Source organism: Mycteria americana, chromosome 2 (assembly GCF_035582795.1).
Source record: "Mycteria americana isolate JAX WOST 10 ecotype Jacksonville Zoo and Gardens chromosome 2, USCA_MyAme_1.0, whole genome shotgun sequence".
NCBI classification, from domain to species: domain Eukaryota; kingdom Metazoa; phylum Chordata; class Aves; order Ciconiiformes; family Ciconiidae; genus Mycteria; species Mycteria americana.
The window spans coordinates 171236576-171258680 of NC_134366.1; the positions used below are offsets into that span (position 1 = coordinate 171236576).

The following is a 22105-nucleotide window of genomic DNA, read 5'->3' on the forward strand; positions in this document are numbered from 1 at the left end:
TGATATGTTTAGCTATGCAAATGGTTGAACTTTGTTCTCTGTCTGCTGTGCTTTTAAATCTCTAAGGACCCCTGGATGCAAATAAAACAATATGGGCTTAATTAATTATAGAATCAAAGACAAATGTTCAGAAGGGACCTTTGGAGGTCTCTAGTCCAACTCTTTGCTCAAAGTAGCAATAACTTCAAAGTTAGATCTGGTTGCCTTTTTCCTTATATTCAATCAGAATATCCCTTGCTGCAACTTTTCGACTGTTGTCTCTTGTCCTCCCACTGTGCACCTCTGAGAAGAATCTGCATCGCTCTTTATAACCCCTCTTCAGGTAGATTACAATTAGATCTCTCCTTAGCCTTCTCTTCTGGCAGCTCTGCCCTTCAGCATACCAACCTCTGCCCCCATAGTGGCATCCACAAGCTTGCTGAGGATGCCTTTCATCCCATGGTCCACGTTCAAGATGAAGATGCTAATTATTATTAGCCCCTGTATTAAACATTGAAGAATGCTACTCATAACCAGCTGTCTGATTTCAAACTCTTCACCACAACCCTTTGAACCTGATGGTCCAGACAGTTCTCAACCACCTAGTAGTCCACCTATCTAGTCCATTTCTTCCCAGCTTGGCTACAGGAATCTATGAGAGACTGTGTCAAAGCCTTGTGAGAAGGTAAACGACATCCATTTCCCCCCTCTCCTCCACAGAGTCAGTCATCAAGGAAAGGCACACAGGTTGGTAAGGCATGATTGCCCTTGGTAAACCCATGCTCACCACTTCTAGGCACCTTCTGTCCCTCTGTGCTTAGGAATGGCTTTCACAAGGTCTTGTTCCACAATGTTGCACACTGCCTGCTAGAGAACAAGGAGCATCAGCATGAAATGCTGTCAAGTTAGAATGGTCTCACATTATACATAACCATACTGGCTAATGCCCATGGATTCTCTTCTTTTTGTGTTTACATTAGACTGCTATAAAGGATACCCGCTATGTGCTGCCTTATTGCAGTTCTTCTTGATGCATTTTTTATCGGGGGATAAACTGAGGTCACTTGGAAGCTAGTTATTTTATACGGAAAATACAACTGTTTAGTATTCTGGTTGGATCCAAACCTGAATTAATCTTCGTCAACAACCTTGTAAAGTAAATATTTAAAAATGAACAACCTTATCATATTTAAACAGTTCCCAAGCTTAGAAAAGATCGGTTTACATATAACAAAGTTAATTTTATTTATATATGCTGTTTTTTCATAAAGAAAGTGATGTAGGGGCAGCTACAAAAAGATCAAGAATGTTTGGCTTTTAGTATATGTTTCACTAAGCTAACATTAATTACTGGTGAAGTTTACTATATTGTGCTTTCATCAAGCTACGAACTGCTGATAGATCTTTTCTGAACGCAGTGGAGCATGCCAAGAGATTCTCCAGATTCCAGGGACAAAACCAAGTTTACTTTATTAAAAAAAAAAAGGCAGTTCATAGTTATGAAGTATGATATCTGTGTTTATGTATTTTAAGGTTTCTTACATTGATGTATACAACAAGCTATTACACAAAAACCTTTCTACCTGAAATTTTATTTTTTTGTATCTGACTTTCTATCTTTGTGCACTAATTGACCTCTCCTCTCTCTTGTCCCACCACTTCAGTAATTCTGAATCTGCACTTCTTTTACAGCACTGCAGTAAAAGGACAAATGTTATGAAGTCTTAATGCTACTATAAAAGCAGCTGCAAAACTATCAAAATCTCTTCGGCTGCCTGAGATTGTGGCAGATGGTAAAGAACTGGAAGTATAAAAAATGGCATATTAAGCAAGTCAGATTTGGGGGACATTATGCATCCCACATAAATAAAACACTGCTAAAACTGACCCTAGAGTGATTAGATTCAGGAATAAGCTCTTCTGTAGCCTCAGGAATATCTCACAATATCTACAATGCAAAGCGTTTCTAATATTCAGAGCACTCACATTAGTCTGGTTCTTTGCCAAGACCTGACAGCTTAGTGTTGCTACATGTCTGTAGATGCAGGAGCTGTGACAAAACCTCAGCTTTTTTGTTTTTTCCCCTCCCAGGACTTTCAACAGATTTTTCTCAGAAAAACAAAACTACAGACAGCCTTCTTATCAGAAATATAGAGATGATAAGGAGTAAGTGTTGCATTGACACCCAAAGCTATTTCCTTGGGCCTCAGTTACCCCATCGTGAAAAAATTATTCGTGTTAAATTGAAAGGTCATTGACTGTACAACTGGCTGAGGATTTTCCCTACTTGGTTGACTGGAATTCTAACATTCTGTTTCCTTCATATAAAAATTTTTAAACCTCTTGCTGTATTTGTACAGAGTCCCTGAGGATGACAGAATCATCCAGGTTGGAAGGGACCTCAGGATATCTCTAGTCCAACCTCCTGCTCAAAGCAGGGTCAGCTGTCAGGTCAGACCAGTTTGCTCATGGCTTTATTCAGTCTCTTCTTGAAAACCTCTGAAGATGGAGATGGCACATCTCTAGGCCTCTGCTCCAGCGCTTAACTACTCTCAGAATGAAAACTATTTTCCTTAGTACTTAGGTTCTTAGCACTAGTACTTAGTTCCTTAGTCAGTATTTCCTCTGTTTCAGTTTATGATCGTTGTCTCTCCACCTCTGGCTGCGCACCTTGGTAAAGAGCCCGGCTCTGTCTTCTTGATGACCTCCCTGTAGGTACCGGGGCTGCTATTAGCTCCCCTGAAGCCATCTCTTCTCCAGCCCTGTTGCCTCAGACTCTCCTCACAGGGCAAGTGCTTCAGCCCTGACCATATTGGCAGCTCTCCGCTGAATTTGTTCCAGTTTATCAAAGTCTTTATCCCAGTCTTGCATATGGTTATCCTACAGTTCTTTGCAGAAGCTTTTATTGGGTTATAATAATATTGGGTTATAATATATAATAATAATAATATATAATAATATATAATAATATTGGGTTATAATTGGATGACAGTGGGGCTAAGGAGACTATTCTTCTCATCAGCACTCTCTTCCTCCCTGGTGGGGTACAAACACCAGGTCACATGACATAGGTGCATGTGTGGTTACGGTACCCTTCTCTCCCTCCCATATCCTACCCTCATTCACAGGGTGGCTTGATCTATCTTTATGTTTAAAAGGAGATGGCAGACATTAAGGTAATTAATTACAGCCATAACATAAACCAAAGAGTATTCGGCATACAGCATATTAAATTAATCTGATATTTTTGCAGGTTAAAAAGACTGCTATTGACAGTTCTAGGATATGTCTATACTGCATACTGTAGTGCAGGGTAGAGGTACTAGCTCAGGTACTTTATGAGCATTCCCAGGGTGAAACAGCAGACTTCACTGCTGCCTGTTTTTCATACTTGCACTACCTTATTCAGAGGTGGCAGAGAAACAAAACAAAGCCCTTCAGCGTATGTGGACAAATCGCAAGGATCTGAGCTTTAAGGGGTGTGTTTCCCTACAAAAGTTTGAATTGGGGTAACTTTCCATAGGTTGAGAACTGAGGAAAAAGCAGACAGTAGCTGACTTCTCCAGTACACAGGCAGGTACAATCTGTGGAGAATAAAAATCCCATCTGGTGATATGTTGTAAAAACTGGTCTCATGCTAGCATTTTTCTGTAATGCCAGTGAAACACAATTATGTATTATTAAAGAGATGCATGCTAAATGACAGTTAATGTTGCAAAAAAATTTGTATTGTTATACCATAAATGGTGGCAGCATGAACCAGACAAGCCAAGTAAAAAAAGAAAGATGTAAATGGAACTGTTAATAGACGCAGAGATCCCTGAACTGTCCTTCTTTCCCTCTGACACACTTACTCTGAACCTGGTGACCTTTTACAGAATAATACTGGGGTCAAAGTCACTGCACTCAGTTGGACAATACCTGGGACAATAAAGAATTCTCATAGTAGGTTTTTGTAGCATTATTAAGAATGGGAATAAATGTCTGAGACACCGAGAGAGGAAATTTAAGACTGTGCAGGGCCCTAGTTTGAAAATCATGATTCAATTTGCATAGTCAGTTACCAAGTGGTTGCTTCGTTGCTAATATCAGTGTAAATTTAGAAAGTGTATTGTCCTGCAATGAAAGAAATGTTATATCTGCCAGTAAAGATCTTTCTCTGCAGATTCATGGAATTCTGCTTCATTATTCTGGAAGAAGGAATATAACATGAGAAATGCTGAAGTTGGAGAGAATATGTCAAGCTGACTCCCTGAGTTTTGTTCAAAACAAATCCTTCCCCCTATGAACGACCTTGTTAATAAGAACTGATTTTAGAGACAAAGGGTTTAAAATCCTGAGATGCAGTTGTGTTTTCATGGACTTCTAGACTGCAAAGAGTTGTCTGATACATATTAGAGCTGCATACTTCATGCTCTACTTCCTCTCTTCTCTTTGGCTAGAGCACACAGTTCTTACCAGACGGAATAAAGACTTCTTGTCTATGCAATCTTACTTAGCATAGACACAGAAATCATAGAATAGTTTGGGTTGGAAGGGACCTTTAAAGGTCATTTAGTCCAACCCACCCCTGCAAAGGGCAGGGACATCTTCAACTCGATCAGGTTGCTCAGAGCCCCGTCCAACCTGACCTTGAATGTTTCCAGGGATGGGGCATCTACCACCTCTCTGAGCAATATATATTCCTGTGAGCCAGGTAGCGGAAGGAAGCAGTGGTCTGAGTTTCAGTTCTCACCTAAAGATAGTGCTGTGCGTCAACCTTAATCATAAGCCAAAGAGAGGATATTGAATTGAGCAACGTATCAATAAACCTGCAGAATACAAATGATGTCTATATTCAATTTCAAAAGGAAATTCCTGTAGTCCTTATACACATCATAGTGAAACTCTGCAAGAGTTCATGTACAAAGTCCTGAGTTAGCCTACGTATAGTTCTCAGCACTATTTGAAAAGAAGCACAAGCATGAATAAAAATCAGCACTAAAAGGGCATGCCCAATAATCATAATATTTTGAAACTCCAGAAGTCACTTAGGCACTTTACAGCTTACAGTCCTAGAGCTTCTGACTGCAGAGCTGTTGTTATCAGGTGGTTTTATCATCTCCATTGGGAGGGAACACATCAGGGTTGAGGACTCAGTCCTGTATTATGGGTACCAAAGATAAAAGAAAACATGTACGTGAGAAAAGATGCTATGATTAAGATATATTGAATGGCTTTACTATTACACAGGCTAGGATTCATGTCACTAAATAGAATCATAGCATGGTTTGGGTTGGTACGGACCTTTAAAGGTCATCTAGTCCAAACCCCCTGGCCTGGGCAGGAACATCTTTCACCAGATGAGGTTGCTAAAAGCTCCAACCAGCCTGACCTTGAACACTTCCAATGATGGGGCATCCAGAACTTCTCTGGGCAACGTGTTCCAGTGTCTCACCACCTCATTGGAAAAAAATTATTCCTTATGTCCAATCTAAATCTACCCTCTTTCAGTTTAAAACCCTTGCCCCTTGTCCTGTCACTACAGGCCTTGGTAAAGAGTCTCTGCCTTTCTTATAAGCCCCCTTTAAGTATTGAAAGGCTGCTATAAGGTCTCCCCAGAGCCTTCTCTTCTCCAGGCTGAACAAACCCAACTCTCAGCCTTTCTTCACAGCAGAGGTGCTCCAGCCCTCTGACCATTTCCACGGCCCTCCTCTGGACCCACTCCAACAGGTCCATGTCTTTCTTGTGCTGGGGACCCCAGAGCTGGACACAGTACTCTAGGTGGGGTCTCATGAGAGCAGAGTAGAGGGGGAGAATCAACCTCCTTCGACCTGCTGGCCACGCTTCTTTTGATGCAGCCCAGGATACAATTGGCTTTCTGGGCTGCGAGCGCACATGGCCAGCTCATCCACCAGTACTCCCAAGTCCTCCTCAGGGCTGCTCTCAATCCATTCATCACCCAGCCTGTACTGATACTGGGGATTGCCCTGACTCAGGTGCAGGACCTTGCACTTGGCTTTGCTGAACTTCATGAGGTTCATGTGGGCCCACTCCTCAAGCCTGTCAAGACCCCTCCCATTGGCATCCCTTCCCTCAAGCAAAACAACTGCACCACTCAGCTTGGTGTCTGTCATCTGCAAACTTGCTGAGGGTGCACTCAATCCCATTGTGTATGTTGTTGATGAACATATTAAATAGTACTGGCCCCAGTATGGACCCCTGAAGGACACCACTTGTTAATGATTTCCATTTGGACATTGAGCTATTGACTGCAACTCTGGATGCAACCAGCCAACCAATTCTTTATCTGCCTAACAGCCCACCCATCAAACCCCAATCTCTCTAATTTAGGGGCAAGAATGCTGTATGGGACCACGTCAAAGGCCTTACAGAAGTCCAGGTAGATGACATCTGTAGCTCTTCCCTTGTCCACTGATGCAGCCACTCCATCATAGAAGGCAATTAGGTTGGTCAGGCAGGACTTGCCCTTGGTGAAGCCATGGTGGCTGTCTCAAATCACCTCCCTGTCTTCCATGTTTCAACATGTCTTCCAGGAGGATCTGCTCCATGATCTTCCAGGGCAGAGAGGTGAGGCTGACTGGTCGGTAGTTCCCAGGGTCCCCCCTTCTAAAAATGGGCATGATGTTTCCCTTTTTCCAGTGACTGGGGACTTCACCTAACTGCCACGACTTTTCAAATATGACGGAGCGTGGCTTGGCAACTACATCAGCCCACTCCCTCAGGACCCTGGCACGCATCTCATCGGGTCCCATGGACTTAGGCATGTTCACATTCCTCAGGTGGTCTTGAACATGATCTTTGCTTACGATGGGAGGGACTTCATTCCCCCAGTCCCTGCCTTGAGGTTCAGTGGCTTGAGAGACATAGGAAGAGAGATTACCATTGAAAATGGAAGCAAAAATATTGTTGAGTACCTCAGCCTTCTCCATGTTGGTTTTCACCAGCTCTCCTGTCTTATTTATCTGGGCGTGTGTGTTGGTGCGTCTGTACTCTTTCTTTAATCTTCCCTTTTTGGCCAACATACCTATAGAAGCCCTTCTTATTATTCTTCGCATCCCTTGACAAATTCATCTCCAACTGTGCCTTTAGCTTTCCTGATCCCATCCCTACACATCCAGGCAGCATCCCTGTATTCTTCCCAGGATACATGTCCCTTGTTCCACTGCTTGCGCATTTCCTTCTCACACTTTAGTTGGACCAGGAGTTCCTCACTGACCCATGCCGGTCTCCTGCCTTCCTTGATTGATTTCTTACACATGGGAATTGAGAGCTCTCACGCTCTAAGAATGATGTCTTAAAGAGCTGCTAGCTCTTTTTAGCTCCTTGAGAGCAGTTTCCCAGGGGGTCCCATTTGCTAATTCCTTAAACAACTGAAAGTTTGCTCTCCTAAAATTCAGGGTCCTGACTCTACTCTTCACCTGGCCCATATCCCTCAAGATTGAGGTGTTCGCAGTATAGGCATCTACAACTCAACGAGTCACTCAGAGCTCCCTTCAGGGTTGATGGAGAGCAACTCAACCATTTCCATGCAGTCTACAGCATGATTGCCAGACAAATCCCATTCACAGTTCCTAATTTACATCAGTAATTTGAAAGAGGCAAGGGTAGAAGTTTGGAGACGATTTTGGAAGGTATTTCAAATGTAAGGCTGAATTATATCACCTATAAGTATGGGATTTTGAGGGTGGCCTTGTTAAAGCTAGAGCCAGCTCAAGGCTTCTCATCTGATTGGGTAGGTTATATTTTATAAGCAAGATTGCATCAAAGAAACACATGACTTGTAAAATTATTTTCTCCTCTTAACAGAGGCAGTCTAGCTAAAACATTAACAGTGTATTTGGAAGCTGAATTAGATTTGTATGTCAAGGGAATCTTAGATTCAGGCTTGCCCGAGAGAAGCTGAGGGGCGATGTGCCATGGTTAGAGGGAGCAGCTGCCAGCGAGGACACTCAGCCCGAGTCCTCGAGATGTGTGGGGTACGCTTGGGCACAGCCGAAGTCGAGCGGAGTTGAGCCAGGGGATACTGAGGCAACGGGAGCCAAGAGGGAAACACCAGTGAAACGCCTCAAAGCACGCAAGGGGTGTTCTTCTGTGAAGGAGACACGGATGACAGCCCAGCTGAAGTGCCTCTACACCAATGCACGCAGCATGGGTAACAAGCAGGAGGAGTTGGAAGCCATTGTACATCAGGAAAACTATGATATGGTGGCCATCACGGAAACGTGGTGGGGTGACTCGCACAACTGGAGTGCGGCAATGGATGGCTATAAACTCTTCAGGAGGGATAGGCGAGGCAGGAGAGGTGGTGGGGTAGCCCTATATGTCAGGGAGTGTCTGGATAGTTTAGAGCTCGATGATGGTGATGATAGGGTGGAGTGTTTATGGGTAAGAATCAGGGGGAAGGCCAACAAGGCAGATATTGTGGTGGGAGTCTGTTACAGACCCCCCAACCAGGATGAGGAGACAGATGAACTATTCTATAAGCAGCTGGGAGAAGCCTCACGATCGCTAGCCCTTGTTCTTGTGGGGGACTTCAACCTGCCGGATGTCTGCTGGAAATACAATACAGCAGAGAGGAAACAGTCCAGGAGGTTCCTGGAGCGTGTGGCAGATAACTTCCTGACGCAGCTGGTGAGTGAGCCAACGAGGGAAGGTGCCCCGCTGGACCTCTTGTTCACCAACAGAGAAGGACTTGTGAGCGATGTGATGGTTGGAGGCTGTCTTGGGCAGAGCGATCATGAAATGATAGAGTTTTTGATACGTGGAGAAGCGGCGAGGGGGGTCGGCAAAACTGCCACCTTAGACTTCCGGAGGGCGGACTTCGGCCTGTTTAGGAGACTGGTCGAGAGAGTCCCCTGGGAGGCAGCCCTTATGGGCAAAGGAGTCCAGGAAGGCTGGACATTCTTTAAGGAGGAAGTCCTAACGGCACAAGAGCAGGCTGTCCCCAGGTGTCGAAAGACGAGCCGGCAGGGAAGAAGACCGGCCTGGCTGACTAGAGAGCTCTGGCTCGAACTGAGGAGAAAGAGGAGAGTCTATGACCTCTGGAAGAAGGGGCGGGCAACTCAGGAGGACTACAAAGGTGTAGCAAGGTTGTGCAGGGAAAAAACTAGAAGGGCCAAAGCTGAGTTAGAGCTCAGTCTGGCTGCTGCTATAAAAGACAACAAAAAACACTTCTTCAAATACATTAGCAGCAAAAGGAGAGGTAAGGAGAATCTCCAGCCCCTAGTAGATGGGGGAGGAAACACAGTGACCAAGGATGAGGAAAAGGCTGAGGTACTTAATGCCTTCTTTGCCTCAGTCTTTATTAGCAGGGCCGACTGTTCTATGGGTGCCCAGCCCCTGGAGTTGGAAGATAGGGACGGGGACCAGAATGGAGCCCCCATAATCCAGGGGGAAATGGTGAGTGACCTGCTGCACCACTTAGACACTCACAAGTCTACGGGGCCTGATGAGACCCACCCGAGAGTACTGAAGGAACTGGCAGATGTGCTCACCAAGCCCCTTTCCATCATTTACCAGCAGTCCTGGCTAACTGGGGAAGTCCCTGCTGACTGGAGATTAGCGAATGTGACACCCATCTTCAAGAAGGGCCGGAAGGAGGACCCAGGGAACTACAGGCCTGTTAGCCTGACCTCGGTGCCGGGGAAGCTGATGGAGCAGATCATCCTGAGTGCTATCACATGGCATGTAGAGAATAACCAAGGGATCAAGCCCAGCCAGCATGGGTTCAGGAAAGGCAGGTCCTGCTTGACCAACCTGATCTCCTTCTATGACAAGGTGACCCGCCTAGTGGATGAGGGAAAGGCTGTGGATGTTGTCTATCTAGACTTCAGTAAAGCCTTTGACACGGTCTCCCACAGCATTCTCCTGGAGAAACTGGCTGCTCATGGCTTGGACGGGTGTACTCTTTGCTGGGTAAAGAACTGGCTGGACGGCCGGGCCTAAAGAGTGGTGGTGAATGGAGTTTACTCCGGTTGGCGGCCGGTCACAAGCGGTGTTCCCCAGGGCTCTGTGTTGGGGCCAGTTCTGTTTAACATCTTTATCAATGATCTGGACGAAGGGATCGAGTGTACTCTCAGTAAGTTTGCAGATGACACCAAGTTGTGTGGGAGTGTTGATCTGCTGGAGGGTAGGCAGGCTCTGCAGAGGGACCTGGACAGGCTGGATTGATGGGCCGAGGCCAATTGTATGAGGTTTAACAAGGCCAAGTGCAAGGTCCTGCACTTGGGCCACAGCAACCCCATGCAACGCTACAGGCTTGCGGAAGAGTGGCTGGAAAGCTGCCTGGCAGAGAAGGACCTGGGGGTGTTTGTTGACAGCCGCCTGAATATGAGCCAGCAGTGTGCCCAGGCGGCCAAGAAAGCCAATGGCATCCTGGCTTGTATCAAAAATAGCGTGGCCAGCAGGACTAGGGAAGTGATTGTGCCCCTGTATTCAGCACTGGTGAGGCCGCACCTCGAATACTGTGTTCAGTTTTGGGCCCCCCACTACAAGAGGGATATTGAGGTACTGGAGCGTGTGCAGAGAAGGGCAACGAAGCTGGTGAAGGGTCTGGAGCAGAAGTCTGATGAGGAGCGGCTGAGGGAACTGGGGTTGTTTAGCCTGGAGAAAAGGAGGCTGAGGGGAGACCTTATCGCTCTCTTCAACTACCTGAAAGGAGGTTGTAGAGAGGTAGGGGTCGGTCTCTTCTCCCAGGTAACAAGTGATAGGACAAGAGGAAATGGCCTCAAGTTGCGCCAGGGGAGGTTTAGACTGGATATTAGGAAATTTTTCTTCACCGAGAGGGTTATCAAGCATTGGAACAGGCTGCCCAGGGAAGTGGTTGAGTCGCCATCCCTGGAGGTATTTAAAGGACGTTTGGATGAGGTGCTTAGAGACATGGTGTAGTGGTGGTTTTGGCAGCGTTAGGTTTATGGTTGGACTCGATGATCTTAAAGGTCTTTTCCAACCTATATGATTCTGTGATTCTGTGATTATTCAGATATGGCCCTCAGGTCTGATAAAGCCTTACCCATGTTGAGGATATATCAAGATGAGCAGGTCTTTCTGCACATAGCTCTAAGCAGCTGAGTACCACATCAGATAGTTAACAAACAAACATTTACTGTATTTGTGATCTTACAAAAAGAAAACACATAATAAAAGCTGGCATTTCTTCCTCAGTTGACAATTTTTCTTAGGAAAAAAATTATTTAACTACATGAATGTTTTTGTAGCACAGAGGGATTCTTCTCTATGTGAGTTATTTTGTCTCTTACCAGCGACCCCATATAGCAGGTTTCCTACTTCCAGAGTTCTTGAGATTTTATCAGATTCACATTAGTACCTTTCATGTCGTAGTTCTGTTTTGATAATAACTTCACCATATCCTTGCTTTGAGGGCTACATTAATTATGAACAAGAATCATCCAGTATTTATCATTGCAGATAGCAGAGAAATCAGACACTAATCATGATCCAGATTAATTAACTATAGGGTCACCTGGATTGCTTAATAGCCTCGGTTCATTTGTAATTTTCTTTTAATGTGGTCAAATGCTAGGTCATAGTCATAGGTCAATGAATGTAAGATGTAGGACTGTCATGTTGGAAGTAATAACCCTAAGAAAACCATACAGGGTTGCAGTGGATAACTAATTAAACATTACACCCTTTTTGAATGATTCATATATCAGTCTTTCTCTGTTTTAATTAGGTGGGGATATCAGTTAGAAATAGCAATGTGACTTACCACTCTATATTCAGCAATAGTAAAGCTTATTTTTTGTGTTCATAATTCAAAAAGAATATCAGAAAAATTTGAAAAGGTTGAGAAGAGATGCACACAAGTGATTAGGAAAGACATTTAAGAAGTATCAGTTTTATAATCTCCTAAAAATAAATTTAGATTAATTATCTTGAATGCTGCAACAAGAAACCTTTTCATAGTAAAGAATCTGTTCAAACAGCAGGCAAACCATAACATGATCCAGTGGCAAAAAGCTAAGCTAAACAGTGAAACAAAAAATGAGATGCCTAACTTCTAACAGTGACTGTTAGTAATCCCTATTGCAGGAACTCGTGGTGTCAGCCAGAGGTTACAAATTTAATACAGGAATCCCTCTGATTCTGTGCCCTGGGCTACCCAAGCTAAACAAGATGATTTTAACAATCCCTTATAACCTTAAAGTCCATTAATATAAACCTTTGAGCCTATGATCTTCTTCTATCACTTTGAAGAAGTAATCCCTGAACTTCCAGGTTTTCAAGAATTTCCTTCTTTTAGCCAGTGCTATACAAACATAGTTTCCTATATTCTGCATTTGTGACTTCCTCTACTTGAGACACCAGAGGCCATATAGTCCTGAGCTTTAACACCACAAAAATTCAGATAATAAAATCCCCATGAAGACCACACTTTGTGTTTCTGATACTCTTTGTACTTTTTGAAGAAGTCTCTTCTGATCCCTGGGCTGATAACAAACTCATGAAAGCCTGGAGCCACTTATATTGGGATTTTTTGCATTTAAAAATACGTGAACACTAGCCCACAAAAAAAGTTTGCGGCTGTGATGAAAGTATGTCTCATACCTTCAGTTTCAGAGAAACTGCTCTCTACAGTTTTGGGTACTTTATGCACCGGTTTTTATTTCCCAGAGGAAACACATTTCTCAGTGAAAATCTACACAGAGCCAATACATACAGAGTGACTCATTGTCCATTTAGATTAAACAGCTCACAAAGAAATGCTGGACTCCCCTACGCTGTTTCTCTGCTGCGCAGGCAGCTCCAGTGAGAACGCTGCTGCTCCGGAAGTGAAAGCACCACACAGTCTGCAATCACCTCTATGCTTACAGTTCATTGAAACTATGACCCATGATAAATATAAGACTCTTATGTAGTGGCAGTCACATACCCCTACTGAGTCACCTGGAGCAAACAGCAGGGAATGGCACAACTTATCAAAGCACCAGGCCACGACTTCACCCACCTCTCTGAAGCGCCGACGACGGGCAGCCCTGAGGCACCTCAGCCCCTCTGGGCCAACGACCCCACCGGGAAATCAGCCCGTGGCTGGCCGGGAGAAAACAGTGACCTCCCCCTTGGGTCGGGAAGCGTCTTCCCCGGGGCCTCTCCCAGCAGGGCAGAGAGACGAGGTGAGGAGAAAGAGACTAACGGCCAACAACAACCGCCGTGCGGCTGCGAGGCGGACGGTACCTCAGCCCTCAGCTCACGCGCCCCACGCCCCGCCCCCGCCCGGCCAGCAGGGCCGCCGCAGATACAGGCTGCCGTTCTGATTGGTCATAGGTTCTCAGAGCGACGGGGAAGACAGCCAATCAAAGCGTGCATTACCGTGAGGGGCGGGGATGGCTGCTGTGAGCGCGCCTGCCTGTGTGAGGGCGCGGGTGCTCGCCCCTCCGGCCAAGCAAGGTCCGGCCCGCGGGGAGGGGCCGCCGCAGCCCGCTGTCCCGGCTGTCCCTGCTCCGCTGTGCCATGGAGGACGTGCTGCCCTCGGGCCTGCTGGAGATCTGCCTGCTGGTCGGTGTGCCCAGGGAGCGGGTGAGGGCGCTCCTCCAGGTGAGAGGGGGTTCGGTGCAGTGAGGGAGCGGGGGGGGAGCGGGCGCGCTCGGCGGTGCCCGCCGGCCGGGTGCCCCGGCTGGTCGGTGGGGCAGCTTCTGTCAGCGCGGTTCTCTGCTCGGCGGTCTAACCGGAGTCTGAGCCGGGCCAACTCCTCCCTGGCCGAGCCTCTCTCCCCCGTATGAGTAAAACTATTTTACTTGAGTAAAACTATAGGGTTGCCTTGTTGCTGTCACCATGGGATAGAGCTGAAATACTTTAAAAGAAAATTTGTTCTGACAGGCAATCATCAACAAAGTAGGGATAGTTTGGTAGTAGTGTTAAGTAATTACACTTTTTCAAAGGTCTGAGCTTAGATGAAGAATGCAACGTAGCTTTATATAAACAGGAACAGCAAAATGCTTGAACAATGCCTATCCTTTACTGGATGATAAGCAATTTCTCATCTTCCGTTGGAGATAAAAGCTAAAGATAGGGGAATAAAGCCTGGTAACTTGTATCCTTAGGACAACACGAGGTCTAAATCCCTGTGAGCTTAGTGCTCTGAATTTGGCACAACCTGAGCGATTCAGATACGGTGGAAGTTAATGAGTTGGTTTCTGCTTTGAATATGTGGTTTGTAATTTTCTTATGATTACAGCCACTTCACGTGTGAGTTAACAATTGAAGTCCTCTTCCTGATTTTGCTTTATTAAAATGTGCTGATGGTTTTGTTCGATACCTATGAGCTGCCCCGCTGTGGGAGTAGCTGTGGTGCCAGCACGTGCTGAAAAGCCAAGCTGCTCCCAGGGATCTCGGTTGTCTTGCTTGAACTTGAATTTGATTGCGCGCTCTAATAGCATTAGATAAAGAAGTCTTTGTTAAACTTGTTGCTGCTCACTCGCTCAGGAGACAGCTTTTGCTGATGTTAACTTCTTAAGTGAGATCAGCTAAGCAGAGATTCAAATTCCAGGATCTCATTCATGTATACATGCAAATTGGGGAAATAGTTGTGCCACAAATGTCACCACCAGACTTTTGAAATCAGTTTCAGCATCTGTGTGAGAAGTAAACCGAAAAGAAGGGGAATTTCTTTTTCATTCCAGTCTGCTCCATTTGATGTCATTGCTTCCAAAAAACCTGTAGAACAACAAATAAGAAATTGGCTACAAAAAGTAGAAGCCATTCCGATATTCCGATCACACTACAGGTTTTGAATTGTTTCTTTGCTCAAGATATAAAATGGAGTGTCAGAGAGGAAAGTAGTCCCTACGCTTGTCAATATTAATTATAGTAATGTCCCTGCAAGCTGTTACACCACAGGGATTTCAATCACTGCCTGAGGGCAAGTTTATAGATTTACTTCATTTCCTTTTCCTTCTGTAGCACTATGTACATGAGGAAATGGTGGAATGTGTTTTGTGTCTAATTTCAGTGAATGTAGAAAGAAGAGACCTTACTGACAGAAAATAAGAACATTTCAATGGAAAGTAGTGAACCTCTGATGATATTTACAGATCAAACAACAGGGTAAAAATCTTGATAGTGCTTCAAATCTTGGTCTTGAAAGTGTGTTTGTGCATTCTTAATTTTATTGCAGTACGGAGTAATGAAGTCAGCGGGAACACAATATAACCCTCTCCCAAAGTAAGAAAAGTCTTATATGACTGACCTGTCATCGATGGGGATTCCAGGAGCAAAGATACAGTTTTTCACTGAAGCTCATGCAACTGAAGTTTCTGGGCTGTCGTCCATCGATTGTCCTTATTGCCAAGATAATTATCACTCTCAGATTTCCATTTGAAGAGATCAAAGGCCGCTATTTTAAGCTAGAGGTTACTTTTTTAGCATTGGAAGTATGTATTTTGTAGGAATGAGATGTACAATAATGAAGATCATACAGCCATCTTTGATAAGACTTCTTTCCCCCAAGTTATCTTCAGCTATAAAGCTGGGTTTTGGTATGGCAAGTGTGATGTGCAAGCCGTCTGTGAGATGTCTCACATCTTCCTATCAGCTCTGTTGTTGGGTTTCATATCTACCTACCACAGTCAGTGGTACAGATCTTGTCTCTTACAATGCCTGCATTATGCTTTCTGGCCCTGCTAATGCAGACATAACCACCAAACCAATTTTTTCCTTCTTCTGTAATGCCCCCCTGGGTGTCGAGTTGCGCGAAAGAAATGAGGTGTGATCAAAGTTGAGCATTAGTCAGCAGTGTGCACTTGTGGCAGTGAAAAGTAACTGTAATGTCCTGCATCATCAGGACCATAGCTCACGGGCGAAGGGAAGGGATCATTACTATTATTGTTATTACTCAACACTCTTGAGGTCACATCTGGAATACCGTCCCAGATTTGGGTACCTTGATACAGGAGAACTGCTGATAAACGGGAGCGAGACCAGAAGCAGCTAAGCTATATGAGGGCTGGAGTACAAGGAGGGAAGAATCACCTTCCTAAGGGATATCTGAAACTTGTCTGGATGAGACACAGAGCAACCTGATCTAATTTCAAAGTTATCATTGCTTTGAGCAAAGGGTTGCACTAGAACCTGCAGATGTCCCTTCCAACCTAATTTTTCTAAGGCTTCATACTTTTCCCTGCCCAATTATTCCTTAAAGAAGCCAGTTCTTTCATGACCTTCAAAAATGAAATTAACTTCTTCAGTGATGGGAAGAGGAGAATGAGATCAAGGAAACACCAAATAGCAGAGATCATACTCCGGTCTGTGGTTTCAACACACTACTTCTTGTTTGTGTCTAAAATAGTGTATTCATTGTAAAAAGTCTGTCTCTTATCCATGTCCTATATGGCACCATTGTTACAGGAACATAATCAGTAAATGGGGATGGAATAAAATCCCTGACTTCTGGAATCTTGCAGAATTACAGGAAAGAAAAGGCATTAGTGTTTGTAAGAAGCTATGTATGATGCAAGGACATTTGATAGTAAAAAGTGACAGAAGGGAAGCATTTCAAAATGAAGAAGTGACAGTAGAAGCAGAAAATATAAAATGGTCAAAGAATAGTAGAAACAAGTGAATATTGTTCTGTTGCTGCCTATTCACTATCCATGAACTGAAAGAGTAAGAAAATATTACTTTGGCCATAGATGTTAATATGAGCTGACTTGAATGCTGATGACTGAGTCACTGGGTCAGCGACAGTGCTGACAGTGCTGTTCTGTGGAAAAAAAAAATGGTGTTTAATGCCTTTGTTGTAGTTCAAGACATCAAGGACCTGCCATTTTAGAAGCTGTTACACTGTGAGGCTATTAAGTTGCTGCCTCTCATCCAGCACTTTGTAGCACAGAGATGCCTTCAATCTAAGTCAGGGATTGCCCTGTCAAAGCAGCTTTGTATGAAAACCTCTGCAGGGCAAATCTGCCAAGTTGAGGTTGCTAGTGTTTGAGTAGGTCTGTGTTTTTCTTGCATAACAGCCTCAGGGCTGAGTCTTAATTCTTGATTTCCTTCTGAAATGTTTAGCTGCATGTTATTTTGAGAGTAATCATGTTGGATTTATCTGTGTTTCCCATTTCTTTGCTTGAAGTGGATGTCAGCTGCCAGCTAAGGAAAATGACACTTGGAAGTTTTTAGCATGGCAGGGTATGGCACTCAATACCCCAATTTGTAGCGTGCTTTTTAAAGTCATTGCTATCTTTTTAATATCCCAGTGGATACTTATCTGACCTTTTACCTTTTCCACTATAATTTCTTTCTAGTTCAGACTCCGTGTGTTCATTAAAAGAGTTTTTTCACTTATTTTTATTGAAGTACTTTCTTTTAAGTATCCTATTATAAAATATGGTGGAGCTTAAGATACAGTAACTAATTATCATGAAGGTAAGTATGCCTTCTCATTTTTCCTGTGATGCTCCAATGTGAAAAAGACTACTGGTGGACTCATCTACTAAGACAAATAAGCTGAGACTTTCTGTTCCAAAACTTGGATGGTGGAAGACTGGCTTCAATGAAGCAATAGAGCTTTGTATGTTGTAGCTATTTTAAAAAGTAGGGAAATGGTGCAGGGCCAGCATTGGTTCTCAAGAAATATCTGAAATACAAGTAATACTGATGCATCATGTCTGAAGGTAAAAGCAACATGTATGCTTCATCTATCTTTGAATCAGTTAGCAAAAAGTTGAAAATGAAACAGCATTTTAGCCACAGTGAGGCTCGCCTTTCCTGTTTCCAAATATCCGTTGACTAAACAAAGATTTTACTTGCTGTTTTGACCTTGCAGGAAGAATTAAAATTGCAGTGAAGTAATTGAAAATGCAGTTACTACTATATGGTCAAGAATACAAAAAGTGCTCCCAAGTATGAGGAAATCTCCTCTCCTGATCGCTTTCTCCACAGCTTTTTCATAGCAAGGCAGCCAGGGCTTTCAGTGCGGTAGTACTTTGCAAAGCTGCCTACTAAAAAATGTTGTAATTTCATACATGCTCTTGGGATGCCTGTTCCACTTAGTCATCAGTATACAGAGAAATTTTCATGGCTTCATGTTGCACGGTGTCTTAAAATTGTGTTTATTGTAACAGTGATTGTCTTTTTAAATTGTACTTTCTTAATTGCCTTATAAAGTTAAAAGTTGTCTTGTGAAAGCTTGTGTGGTGGTTTTTTTTTTCTTTTTTTTTCTGTAGAGGAAAAATGTAGCTTTTCCTGAAGTTGAACAAAGACTTATCTAGGGAGTTCAGCTGTTTTTCTTTGTTTTCATTTATTTGTTGCCTGGTTTCTCTTACTACCAGTGTTTATTTTAAGTATAGCTGAAGTATATCCTAACGCTTCAAAGGAGGAAACATTGTATTTGATATTTGTTAATTTTCTTATGCCAGAGGCATAATATTGATATGGTGCATTTCGAATGATGAAGAATGATTCTTTGCCTACTGAAAATGTCCAGAGTCCTCCCCTCGCATTAATATATGTAGAGCAAGAAATTAGAAGGAAAAATTAATTCTTTAGGAAGAAGAAGAAATGTATTCTAAACCCACAATTTTAGTGGTAAAGAGGAAACAGGGCTAAAAATGGTTTAAAAAACCTATCAGGATGAGTGCCAACGTAGTGTTGTATTTTTTTTGTTTGTTTGTTATGGTTTTTTTTTTTTTTATAGGGTACTCAAAGAAAACCCAAAAGTCTTCCTCCCCTTGATCCAGAAGTTCTTTCTGTATTTGTGCCTCCATTTATCAGCAGAGATGATATTCAGGTGATTAATGCTGGTAATAACTTGAATAAAAGTAAACGCCGGTCTTTCCGAAAGAAAAAAGAGAGACCAAAGATTGAAAATGTCAAGAGTCTCAATGGGGACCAGAAAGCACCTGACACTGAAGATATTACAGTTCCAAAGGACGTTGATCTTATTGGTTTGCCACAGCTATGCTTCCCAGGTACGGTAGGGTTCACACTTCTTAATGAGAACTGTTTTAATACATATTTTTTGACCTAGAGTACAGCCAATTTTTTTTTTTATGATCATCTTCTCTATCTCTTTGTATTTCATGGTATAAAAAATGTGTCTGCTTGTGAGCAGCTCAGTGCTGAAAGCAGCTGTTACCTGAATGGGGTGCCCTTACTCTGTATGGCTCTGTTGTGCGAAACAGATTCATTAGCAATAGTAGCTGCAACACCTGCAAGAGAGGGAAGCCGAAAGTCACTTTAGCCCTTATTGGTAAATCTTAGTTTGAGTGAAGTGCACACACGCACACACTTTTAAATTTTGCGCCCTCCTTCAAGTGACTGAGCACTCTTTCACTTTTCATTTGGTATTAGGATATACCTGAAGTAGTGACTGTTTCCTCCAGGTTTAATTGCAGAAATTTTAATATGCATGTCAGTATTGCAGACCTTATAGATATCTTGAAAGAAAAAAAAGAGTGAACAAAACCCATCTATTGTATTTTGCCACTTAAAATGCAGAATAATCAGATAATATTTTGCTTCTTCAGTAACGTGCAGTGTACAGCCTTTGTAACAACCCTTAGATCAAATGGATTGCATATGTGCATTTTAATCCCTTAAAAGGAGACATTTCTCTTGAAATTAAGTGGAAATGTGCAGTATTTGTCATGAATCACTTTTCAAGCAGCTGTAGTTAAAAAGAAGGTTTCTGCCTTCATTGCAGGAGGACTTTACATAACTTCTGAATCAAAAGAGGACCACATTCATTTCCTGGTCTTCACAGATGTCTGTGGTAACAGAACATACGGTGTTGTTGCACAGTACTACCAGCCTATGCAAGTATGTTATGTAACTCATGCTTTTATTAAGACATATTAAAAGATATAAAATAAGACAGAACACTTTGAGAATAATGTCAGGTTTAATTTATGAAACTAGTTAACAGATATGTTTTTATGTTAGTAGGAATACAGAACAAATCATACTTTATATTGCCATTGTAAATTAAGTGCATTGGAACAGCATTGCATTAGGAAAAACTGTTACAGATTTCATTTAGGAGTTTTGAATATTTAGGAGCAGACTTTGTCCCTTGGACACTTTTTTGGTGAAGATTGTACCCTGTGTTCTTTCTAAATATCTTTTGCACTGAAGTTCTTTTTAATACGTATGTCTAAGTCTTGTAGGCTGACATTTTTCTGAAGAGCTTAAGGGAGATAGGCATCCAAATCCCCTTGAAATTTGAAGGGGATTGGGTATCATATCTCTAGGGTTCTCAAGAAAATATCAGCCAGAAATTCATGATTAACATAAACACATTAATCTGTAGTTTTCTTGCAGGGTGGCTGTATTTCCTCGAATGGGCAGGCCCATTGGGAATCTGAGCAGACTGGGAAGATGCCTGTTTGTTTTGTACCATTCGCTATTTGTGTTATATCCAGATATCCATATTTTAATGCCCTCAAGGATTGTCTTTCTTGGTAAGACTTACTATCCTGTGTGTTTCTCCTGGAAATAACTGTGCAGGTTTTAATACATGAATTTGCATGATGTGGTCAGGATAGCTGCATAATGCTAAAACTGGCATTCGTTTTAAGTTATGGTAGTGTGAGATGTGTGGGAGAAGAAAAGAAGAAATGTAATGTGCATGTTACCCAGGCAGTAAGCGCAAGTTCTAAATATCAAGGAAATGAGTTATGATGTTGTCTTCGTTTTCTTTGAGGTTTTTGGTAAGTCTAGAAAATCGTAATTTGCAAGGAACAGATTTCTCAAAGATTTTGGGTTTTTTTGGAAGAAGGTTAACTGTAATTTTGCCGCGCTGGTGAAAGTCACTTTGAAAGCACAAAAAACCTCTTTATAATGCACCAAATAAATGTCATAAGAACATGAATATTTGTATTAATAGGCACTTAATGACACTTTATTCTTTAACTAAATAATCCAAGTCACTTGAGGGAGTACAGTGGTTACTTGGCTGTTTAGAACTAGGAGAGAAAATCTTAGGATACAGAGTACTTCATTGGTTAGAAACACTCAAATACTCCGCAGTGCAGATGAGTTAAAAGGTAAGTGGACATAGGTCTGTCTTGTTATTGAGGTTGTGTGTTGCTTTATTGTTAAATTGTTAAGAACTATGTGCTTCTATTCTGAAGCGAATTAAAAACTCCTTGCATCAGGGAGCCTGCCTGTGTACATTGGACATTACTGGGTAGTCTTCACTTGCAGATCTGTAGTCCAAAGGTAGAAGAGTTTTTTTCACTACATTCCAGTCAAGCTTTCTAGAGTCACATTTGAAGTCAGGTGTTTTCCTTTTGCAAGGTATTTCCTTCTTATACGTAAGTTGAAAGATATTAGGGTTTTAGGTCGGAGCTTGAATCTTCCAGTTTGTTCTCCTGGCGGTTGGTATGCTGAGCAGATGAGCAAGCAAGGATGTGCTTCCTGGGTGCTAGCTGAGGAGCATCGCTAGCCCCTAACCTGACTCAATACCAGGATGAGACCTGGGCACTCATTTCCCCACCCCATGCACCTCTTCTTCCCAATGCTGTGGGCTTGGATCTGTTTGGAGCACTGACTGGCTTTCCCTGGTTTAGATGAAGAGAGCCCTGGAGGAACAAAGCAGTGCCTTCCTCCTGGGCAGTTCAGATGTTTGCCTCCAAAAAAGCTGTGGTATCAGAAATGAGTCACTCTGGCAGCTCTTAAGTATGAGCAAACGCACCACTGACACTCGTGCTACCTCTGCTCTGTAATTTTCAAAGCATTAGTAAAGGGGTTTAATGTGGACAAGGGACTTCAACGTGGTGGAAACTAGGTATTCACAGGTTAGTGCGAAATCAAGATAAGCAGTAAAATAAAAAGGAAATGTTTGTTTCCCTTTCTCCTTTCCTGCCCAGATCACTTTTTCCACTCCTTATGTTTAAGTCAATTACATCAGCTGTTGGTATTGCAGGAGCTGATTCATTGCTGCCTTTTTATAGTCTCAAAACTCAAGTAAACACTAATCTGCATATGTAACTCTTAGAGCTATATACCTGAGCTGTAGTGCTTTACTGTTTATATCCAGTCTTTATAATAGGATTCATCCTTCTTTTGCACTCTGAACTCAACCTGTATGGGAGCTTACTGCACACTAGCTTTCCACTGGGTGGGAAATAGTGTAGATTCAGCTTTACAGTTGTGGTGTTCATCAGTG

General features: G+C 42.9%; 1 protein-coding gene across 2 annotated transcripts in view; it reads left to right on the forward strand.

Moving 5' to 3' along the window:
• Positions 1–13379: 13379 nt before the first annotated feature.
• The window catches only part of DENND3 (DENN domain containing 3), a 41832-nt gene continuing 33106 nt past the window's right edge, over positions 13380–22105 (forward strand). Inside the window, exons 1-4 of one of the 2 annotated variants that reach the window (XM_075495346.1) lie at positions 13380–13539; positions 18632–18905; positions 19640–19755; positions 20257–20396. In XM_075495346.1, coding sequence (XP_075351461.1) covers positions 13456–13539; positions 18632–18905; positions 19640–19755; positions 20257–20396 — 614 coding nt within the window. In that variant the 5' untranslated portion in view covers positions 13380–13455. Of the gene's footprint in view, positions 13540–18631; positions 18906–19639; positions 19756–20245; positions 20397–22105 lie in introns of those variants that run through there. The other variant, XM_075495347.1, reaches the window with a different exon arrangement.